Source organism: Porites lutea, chromosome 9 (assembly GCF_958299795.1).
Source record: "Porites lutea chromosome 9, jaPorLute2.1, whole genome shotgun sequence".
Lineage (NCBI taxonomy): Eukaryota > Metazoa > Cnidaria > Anthozoa > Scleractinia > Poritidae > Porites > Porites lutea.
Window position 1 is genome coordinate 31,836,409 of NC_133209.1, and position 10,438 is coordinate 31,846,846.

The 10,438-nt window shown below is 38.5% G+C and overlaps 1 protein-coding gene across 1 annotated transcript in view; it reads right to left on the reverse strand.

Annotated features, from left to right (window-relative positions):
* LOC140949191 (uncharacterized) overlaps nucleotides 1-6,487 on the reverse strand; it is an 11,746-nt gene extending 5,259 nt beyond the window's left edge. The window contains exon 1 of the mRNA XM_073398420.1: nucleotides 5,514-6,487. Within this exon, the coding sequence (XP_073254521.1) occupies nucleotides 5,514-6,487 (974 nt within the window). The remainder of the gene's footprint in view (nucleotides 1-5,513) is intronic.
* Nucleotides 6,488-10,438: the final 3,951 nt, after the last annotated feature.

Genomic DNA, 10,438 nt, shown 5'->3' on the forward strand with positions numbered 1-10,438 from the left:
GTCTATCACGGATTGCCCTGATTTTTTCAGTGGAAGATAACTATCCTATCCCATGAAGAAATATCACATTTATTTGGACCAACTCAATTTTTTCTCTATTTTACAGAGAGATTTTCTAGGTCACCTAAAACTGATCAGTTTGCAGTCGGAAGTGGTGCGATTTTGGTGAAACTTTAGGGCTCTGTCAAACCTACCTTACAAAGCCGAATACGCTGATTATTTTACACACAAAAGTTTTAACTCTGGTTAATAGTTTCAAGGTTTTATGGTTGCATTCTGTGGAAATTTAGCTGAGATATGATTTTTTTTAAATGACCTTTAATTTGCTCAGAAGGAAAAGTAATTTGCATAACTACAGTTGAACGGTAATTTCGCAAAAGTGGCACCTGACCCAGACTCAAGTCTATGATAAAACAGAAGTACTAAGACCAGTCTACTTCTTAATGCAATAAAATTTGTGGGCACTCTTCTTTGCGTGCTGTACAAAGTTCCGTTAATGTTCCAAAATTCGCCATTTTGACAGCAAAGTTGGAATTGTAACGGTCTGCATCGGATCGACTAATTTCCACAGCTTTAACGTTTCTAGTTATCACTAACTGTCATTAGACCCTTTAAATGTTGGACTTTCGAAAACATGTGGAGAAAACTTAGTAATCGCTTTTTCTTCGTTGTTTTTCTTGTCGACAATGAACGTGACTTCACTTTCCGTATGCAAATTAGCCTTAGATGCGTCGTTGCAACAATTGACATGAAACATACTCCTTACATTTCACATTTCTAAGGGCAAAAATAACTCTCCTTTTCACAGAAAAACACGAACCATCACTTAGAATCCCCTTAAGGTCTGTTTTTTTTTTTTTTTTAACGAGGAAGAAGCAGCTGAATAATATATCATGATCGATATATGTTTGCGTGGCTTAAAATAATTCAATTACTGTGGCCTGTCACGCATTCCTAAAGAGGGGCGGTCGGTTAGAAAACAATAGCGTTGTATCGATCAATTTTATTATATTATCATCTTTTTTAAAATGATAGTTATTGATAATAATAAAAGATAAGAGTTAACATGGTTAACTTGCAAGGTAAGTCCTCTTATCAGCACAATAAAATTTGTGGGCACTCTTTTTTGCTTATCAGATCTTTGTACACCGCACTATGATAAAAAAAATGCCCCACACTTTTTCTATCTTAAAAAGTTTTTTTTAAGAGAAAATCCATGTATAGCTTTGCAAAAGGCAAATTAGCTGTAAATTTCAGATTCATTCAAAGATCTTTAAAGCGTTTATCGGTAGCAGAATGAAACGAGAAAAATAGTTTCTTTTTTCAGTGAATATACGCAAAAGGGATTATCTCAGTTTTTAGTTTTTGTTGGGGTATAACATCCGTATTCCCAAGATGATCTTGTGTTGGTTTCAATCTAATTGAATTATAATGTAACAGGTGCCAGTTTCAAATATAATCATGTCAATGAAATCGCCGAAGAGATCAATTGTGAAAAATGGCTTATTCGTCTATTTCATATGATCAAGCTGTTCTTTCCGTGTGGTCCCATTAGGGGTGTGGAGGGAAATGTGTTGGTCGCAGAGTGCATGAATGATATTACGTCTCACTTAGCCAGCTGTCACTTGTCTAAGTGTAGCAAAGTCAAAGACTGAATGAATTCATTTTAGCGAGAGTAGAGGTTTGGTACGTATTCGGAACTGAAATTGTACAGACCCCCCCTCCCCTTAGGAAAAATCGGAGAAGGGGCCAAGGGGTGGGGGGCGGTGTGTACACAGGCTAACACTACAATGACAATTTGCCCAAGGCACAGGCACCTACTTGGCAGGTTTTTTGCGAGCGCCAAGGTCTTGTTAGGCTCAATTATAGGCCGCTGTGCTGGAAAATGAGCCCCCAAAGGACCTGGAGACTGCGGAAATCGAGCCTAAGGTCTTGTCAATACCCCGGTCACACTCTGGATCATACTGGCGAAAAAAAACTACTGTGGAAATAACAACTACTGAGCGAAATAATTCAAAGTTTTGCTGCATCATGTAAGTATCATTATTTTTTCTTCTTCATGCAAAAAATTTCCAAACGTACAGAGATATTCTAATTTCTCTATTTAACATTTTATCTTGCGATGTTTTCTGATGTTCGTTTCCAGGTTATTTGAGCTTGCAAAGATAGTTTATTTATTTCTATTTTTTGACAGCCGTGCATCTTGCCCTAATCAATTCTTACCTTTAAAATACTCTACATAAAGGTTAATCCGTGTGTTATAAAAGATAGTTTTCTGGTGATTGTTTGAAGAGCATTACAAATGGGAAAAAAAGAAAGAACTTTCTACACGGAGTCAGGATTCAACCTCATCCTCAGGGCTTTCCCGCCCCTGACATTTTCTAAGAGGAATGTCCTGGAGACGTGTATAAAAAGTATTTCATTCTTACAATAAAATTTTCTTTTAACTGAAGGCCATCCCAACTTAATGCTTCGTTTCCCATCGCCCGACCGACCCATTTGTTTGGAAAAGTAAAAAAAAAAAAAAAAAAAAAAATCCCAGAATCACTTGTAAAGAAGCAAGTACTTTAATGTACAAGCGTACGATCTTGTCTTATTAACACCAATTATCTGAAATTATCATCGATACTTCTTTTTTGTAACCTTTTTAGACATTTGATAGTCCTGTTAAGATACATCTTTTACCATCTGATTTTATCTTGCAGACTGAACGTGAGATTTAATATGCAATCATGTGTTCATTCTTTTTTTTTTCTTTTTTTTTTGCCCGACCGACCGACCCACCTTCACGAGAGGGAGGGCGATGGGAAACGAAACATTTTATTGGGATGGCCTAATAAACAATGTTTAAAACATGTCTCTGGTTTTGTAACAGTTAGTGAGACTTAAAAGTACCAGAATGTTCAGTTAAACTTTATATAGCCGATTTGCTCCTCCTGTCGCAAGAAACGTGAAAAAAATTGACGCCAAAGGGTCGAGAAGAGTACGATTTGAGCAGTCAGCAACCATGTCCACACCTTTGCCGGAGAGGTTTATTGGACAAGATTTTTCTGTTTTTCTTGTTTTGATAGCGTTTTTATTAAGCCTTCAAAAATGCCTCCAGATTGCTGGGTTTTTTTTGTATTTATACCCTCTTGAACAATGTGCTCCATCAAAGTGCTCCTCCTATCTTTCCATTTTTAACCTACTTTACCATCCACCCTCTCTCCCCCCGGTTCCACCTGTACTTTTACAAGCATTTATACTTAAAGGGGTAAAATTTCTCCTGTATATATTCATTTCTGAAAAATTACGTCCTTCTACTTTTTCCTTAAATTCTTAAACTTTGTTCCTTTTTCTTTAAGAACCGCCAAAGATGCTGCTAAGGCTGCAATAAGCGCACTCGCCCTTTCATATACTTCATCTAGTGAAATGCCTACCCTTTCATATACCTGAAGCCTGAAAAAGATACCCCTTTCGGGCGGAGCCTCCCCGTATAGGCCATCATAGGGAGTTCCCCCCACCACCGTTCCAATTCCGTGCTCACCTATTGCCAGCCCTTGTTGGACCCTAGGCCCGTTTGAGTCAACACCTAAACATAGTTCTAAGTGTAATTACAGGCAATGGACGGAATAACCAATGTAATGAACTTGAATATAAATTGAACTTGACCATAGAGATCTGCTGCAAGAAGACAAGGTGGAAAAAGACAAGGACAAAATCTTGTTGCAGGAATCGCTGAAGAGTAATTGATAGATAACAACACCCTCAATCAGAAGTTTTCAACCTATGTGTATGTCAAAGGAAGATCAATCTAGCCAGTTCAACGTGGTAGATGGATTTGTTTTCTTTAGATTCAGTTATTTTTATTATAGTGATTTGATTTTTCGGAGACATATCTCATGACAAGTGCTAAAAATAGCATTTCGGAGCCCCCAAATTTGAAAATTTTTTGGGGGAGGATAACCGCAGACTCACCTACAAGGCTTGTGCCTTCGGCACTCGCGATAATGGCCCCCGTTACAAAAAACCTAGCACCTAGTAAAGAATCGGAATTAACAGTGATTAAATTGTATGATTATCAATAACTATCACTTCAAAAAAGATATAAGATAAAAGAACTGATCGATATACGGTCACTCTGGGGGAATGCGTGACGGGCCACAGTAATTAAATTATTTTAATTCGCGTAAACATATCTTCTTCTGCTGCTTCTTCCTCGTAAAAGAAACAGACCTAAGGGGATTCTAAGTCATATATCGTTCGTTTTTTTCCGTGAAAAGAAGAAATACTTTCCCCTTAAAAATACAAAATACAAGTATTATATTTCCTGTCAATTTGTTGAAACGACGCATCTAAGGCTAATTTGCATACGAGAATGAAGTCAAGTTCATCGTCGACAAGAAAAACAACGAAGAAAAAGCTATTACCAAGTTTTCTTTACATGTTTTCGAAAGTTCAACACATTTAAAGGGTCTAATGACATTTGGTGATAACTAGAAACGTTAAAGCTGTGGAAATTAGTCGATCCGATGCAGACCGTTACAATTCCAACTTTGCTGTCAAAATGGCGAATTTTGGAACATTAACGGAACTTTGTACAGCACGCAAAGAAGAGTGCCCACAAATTTTATTGCATTAAGAAGTAGACTGGTCTTAGTACTTCTGTTTTATCATAGACTTGAGTCTGGGTCAGGTGCCACTTTTGCGAAATTACCGTTCAACTGTAGTTATGCAAATTACTTTTCCTTCTGAGCAAATTAAAGGTCATTTTAAAAAAATCATATCTCAGCCAACTTTTCACAGAATGCAACCATAAAACCTTGAAACTATTAACCAGAGTTAAAACTTTTGTGTGTAAAATAATCAGCGTATTCGGCTTTGTAAGGTAGGTTTGACAGAGCCCTAAAGTTTCACCAAAATCGCACCAATTCCGAAGGCAAACTGGCCAGTTTTAGGTGACCGAGAAAATCTTCTTGTAATATAGAGAAAAAATTGAGTTGGTCCAAATAAATGTGATATTTCTTCAGGGGATAGGATAGTTATCTTCCACCGGGAAAACCAGGGCAATCTGTGATAGACCGAAATTTGCCTTATCGGTTCTTACGCGGACAGCCTCTTAAGCATCGACGACGGCAACGGCAGCGAAAACGTCAGTTTTAAAATGATTTCCCGTTTTTTCAATCATTGTCGCGTTTATTCCAATTTGCTGAAAATGGCAAGTGTAGGCGAATTTCCCTGGAGTTGATTTCTTGGGGACCGCACTCAAGTTTAGAGAGAGAAAAAGAGATTCGTCGTCGCTTGTTTACGTACTCCCTAAAACTTGCAATTAGGCTTTTTCACGTCGTAGTCGTGCAAGGACGGTAAAGAAATGTACAAAAAAGCGTTATGCACGTGCAAAGTTGTTGTTTTGCGTAATAAACCTATTGCTTTGTGGACGTCCTCGTTGCCGTTGCCGTCGCCGTTGTCGTTGCTGAAGCTCCCTATTGAGTATCCCCGGGTGTGGTACTTGTTGGAAGGCTAATTTAACTTACCTGTTGTAAACGTGCATAAGCCTCACATGCGATGCAGTTATAAAAGGAACAAACCATAAAGCAAAGCCAGAAATAAAAAGCAGCCGATTAAAGAGCTCACTCGAGAAAGGAATACCAAAAATATCTGCCTCGTACACCTTACAGTAAGTAACATAAGAAAAGAAATACATTAGCAAAACATAGGAGGTTTTAGTACGAAGAAGAGGGAGAAAGCACCATATCATAATAGCAACAAACACAATCAGATACTGGGTCCAGATTGGAATCTTTACAACAAATTCATTTATTGTAAATGGCAAAAAAGTAAGACCAAAGACAACAGCCAACGTGGTGTGAATGAAGCTCATAGGAGTGGAGTAGCGTTTACGAGAAGTCCTTTTGGCGAGAATGAAAAAGACAGCGAAGAAAACCAACAGAAAAGAGAAAAGAATGATAGTGTATGAATCCTCAGTTCCCTGTCGAGAGAAACAATGTTGCTTTTCTTCTTCTCTTGTGGTATTCTGCTCGGTTGTGGAAGAATTGGCCACTTTTTCGCAGTCCAGCTTCTCTCGCAGGTACTTCCCAAACAGTAGGTCGATGATGTAAGCTACAGGACAAGCGTACGATCCCCACATGACAATTGGCCCGATGAAGTTAACCAGTAAAACTAGACACACCAGGATTGCTGTATCAAGGATCCCTTCCAGTGGTTTTTTCCAGTTACAGATATAGCCAGCTCTTTCCCTCATATGTCTGAAGAATCTGCGATGCCATTCCCCAGAGTCTTCGTGCTGTTCGCCTTCTCTGTTCTCTTCTCTGTACTTCCAATCCAAGAAGGCCGTACCTGTGTAACCTCCTCCTGACACGCAGCTCAGGTAATCTACCTGCACATTGCGCTGTAGCAATCTGCGCAAGACACCGGAACAAAATGCCGCTGACCTGATGCCACCACCGGAAAAAGCCAAACCAATTGGACCAGTTTCACATAAAGTCATCTTCGCTAGCAAAAAAAGCATAATAGAAATATCAGACAATAAAACAACATTTTTTTTGTAGTATTTTACATTTCAAAAAGGAAATCAGAATATGGAATACACGGCGTAAGGATTAAAGCGGCAAAAAAGAAGATTCCTGATGCCTAAACCGGATTTATACTAGTTGGCAATGCTCATTGACTCTTCAATACAGTTATATTCATCGTAAGATACCGATCAATGGTTAACCAATCAGAAACACCAATTTATTTAATGAACTAAGAGTACAAAAAACTAGGTTTATATTTTTTAGCGATACGATCTCTCGGAGATGGAGGAGGTGACGAAAGATAGAATTTTAATCAAGTTTGAAATGGGACGATCTTTTCGCTGGCATCTCCGTTTTGGCTTTCGTCGAATTTCCGTTGCTTATCGCATTGCCCGTAAATAATTGACCACAAATGTAATAAATTAGCCCTCAAATGTAATAAAAATTGACCAAAAAAATTAATAACCAACAATGAAACGCGAGACGATAATGTAACAACCGCGTGATACCAACAGTGAAATACAAGACAAACCACATGTGAAATTTACGAACAGAGCGCCGACACAAACGTCGTTTTTACATTGTAGAACAACTTCCATTTCCTTGATTTCCATTTGCAATTTACAAATAAGAGTGTAGGTTCCCTGTGCACAAATGTAAAAAAAAAAAAAAACCTGGCATAGCGCTGAGGCGGTCTTTGGAAAAATACAATGTTTTACTGCGTATAATTGGAAGGGCGCCGACCTCAAGTAAGAGCCGCACATGAGAAGAAGAAGAAGATCTAACTCCTTGCAGTGGAGCAAATTTTTTGGGAGTTATTTTAACTCCAAAAAAGAGTTAATATTGAGGAGTTAAAATTACCCTCAAAAAGGAGTTATATATATCCTGTACCTAAAGTTTTTACTCCATTTTTGGAGTTATAATTAACTCCCTAAAAATTACTGTGAAGCGAGCGTCCGGGGACATGTTCTGCCCCAGTAAAATTGTAAAATTTAGAGCTTCTGAAATCACCGGAAACGAGTTTTTTTTCTGCCATTCCTTAGAAAAATTGTCTAATTTTTATCACCATTCTGTCACTGTTCTGCACAGAAACATACATTTAAAGCATCGATGAAAAACCGAAGAGAACAAATTATAAAGAACAAAGAAATAAGTCTTATAGTGAGATTTTGCGTTTGACCTATATTATTGTGAAGAGATAATTTATTGTTGTTCAGTTATTTTGCTTTCGCTGATAAAAATATGAAAAGCCAATGTAGAAATCATTTATTCTTAGTCTTAACTTCTTTAAGCTGTAAACAACCTGTTGATTTATGGAGCGTAAACTTATTTGACAAGTCATAATTGTATTTGGTCTTCAAACCGTAATCAACCTGTAAGAAGCCGTTATCCACCTGTGTAGCTTTTGAAAGTAATTAATGTTTCAAAGCAAGCTTAGGTTTCCACCAATAGTCTTGTAGAAATGGTTGTTGTGCTCTGTAATTTGACTCGTTGAGTTGTGATGTGATCTGTATCGCTTCGCTAGCTTAGGCTTAAATACGAGTGCTTTGTAGGAGCTTCTTCGGTTACATCCAGGTCCATCTAGTCCTGGTTACATTTTGGTTGGTTATGTTCCTGACTCTACCCGCAGTATAGTCTTGGATTAAACTTCTACGTTGGACCCAAGTTCTGTTATAATCATTGTCTCAAGGGTATTCAGCAGGCGTAAGAGATTCCGTACCTTCCCGCAGCCATCGAGTGTCCCCAGGAAAAGGCCTTTCCCAGAGAGTTTTTAGAGTTTTTCCCCGTCCGTCAGTTTTCCCTTTTGTGAAGGCAAAACCTGTTTTCACACTGTTCGAGAAGAGTGGCAATTACGCAAGGAATACCAGAGGCAAGGAAACCTCACAGAACAGGATGTAACCCCTTGGAGCAAGAGAGAACGCCCAAGTAAGTCAATTTAACTTGATGCCGAAGTTTTTCTCGGAAAGAAAAGAACCTTACAACCTAAGGAGCCGGAGTAAGAACCAAAGTACTCCGAAGTCGAAAGTAGACACCTGCGTCGAGTGCGATTTGCCTTTCGACGAATCAAAAATAGCCCCAGAATTGAGGCGTGGGCCAGTTGCTAAAGAAGGAACTAGTTCAGAACCGTTGGAACCTTCTCACAAAAACTCTGTAGGGTTTAACAAGACCAACTTGGAACCCGTGGATATTAGTGTAGATTCCGATAGCGACGACAGTCTTAGTGCTTTGGACCCACGGCGCCTCAGAGCTCTCGTAGAATCTGAAGAAGAACTTTATTCAGAAAACGAGAGAGATAAAGAAAAAGAACAGGAGAACTGTATTTTCTCCACGACAAATGTTTATATTTGTCGTGAGAATGCAGCGCATATCGGTGGATTTTACTTCATGCGGCTTGCTACTTCTGAAAGAAGAGTGCCGGATTTCATGGTTTTGTCCATGTTTACTAATGTTGGCGAATGTAAGGTAAATGAACCGACAACTGTAAGGTAAGAATTGAAGTTTAAAATTTGTTACTCGGCGAAAAATCGTGGAATTGGAATTCGTGAAAACCGTGGGTATTACCTCTGTTACCTAATGTCATGCGATGACTCCTCGCTTTTTCGATGCGTAACACGGATACAAGAGATAAATTTCTTTCGCAAAGTGAAGTATAATTTACTTAACGAGACCATTTGACGAATATTGCTGGTTATATGCTTTATTTATATTTGCTTGGCTTATTCAGGCTACATGCCAGGAGTTTGATGACAATGTTTGTGTGCTATAATTATGCTGATAAGTTTTTGCACCTTCATACTGAAACTCATGTAAGCCAAATGTTTCTATAACCTCTAGCAAAACACTCTTCTATTGTGGAGGAACTTTTAACGTCTTTCGGGGCCCAATATGGTGTCATATTTTTAGGGGGAACAAAGCTTGATTTTTGGCCAAACAGACTATAGCTTTTTTGTCTCTGAAGAGAGCGCGAGGCAAACATCCGTCACAGAGCGCAGTGTAACCCAGTGATTCTTTAGGTAGAGCTAACAAACATAGGCTGCACTTTAGGTGGCACACCCATGGGTGCAGTGTAACCCAGTGATTCTTTAGGTAGAGCTAACAAACATAGGCTGCACTTTAGGTGGCACACCCATGGGTGCAGTGTAACCCAGTGATTATTTTAGGTAGAGCTTACAAACATAAACTATACAGGTGTACATCAGATGGCAACAAGTTTTCCAGTTAAAACTTTGTCATAAAGTGCTACACCGTGGCACTTAGACAATTTCTTTATCGCGCGCTTGATACATTGTTTTGACGCACAATTGATAGTCAGGAGAAGTCGTATTGTCTAAAATCATAGCAAAAGACAAGTTTACACACATCACAGAGGTAAGGTAAGGTAATACACGGTATTTCCCTTAGGTATATTTACATTCAAGTATAGAAATATAACCATATAAAAACTAAAATAATAACGATATAACAATAAAAAACCTGCTTCACATTTAGGCCTTGTGTAAAGATACATATATCTAAATTAAGGTTTTTTAATTTTCCTTTAAAAAAATTATTGCCGCACCTTCAGAGACAAGCTGTTCTACAACACTCTTCCGTTATAAGAAAGGCTTCTCTTTTAAAATTCAGTGCGGGGTTGTGGAACAGCGAGCTTGTTTGTATTCATGCATTTTCTGTTAGGTTATAAGCGATTAAATCGCATGCAGCGACGAACAAAACGCGAAGCCGTCAGATATTCTAGAACCGTGTTATTTACAGTGCTGTGAATTATTATTGCTTAACTAGCTAACTACGCGCTGAAGGAAATAAATTTCGCCCCTTTAAATTTCGAAACAATTCACTGGTGCTGTATAGTCATAATTGGAACGGAAAGTTAGCACGCGAGCAGGGCGATTCTGCTGTAGTTTCTGCAATGTAGAAGATATTAC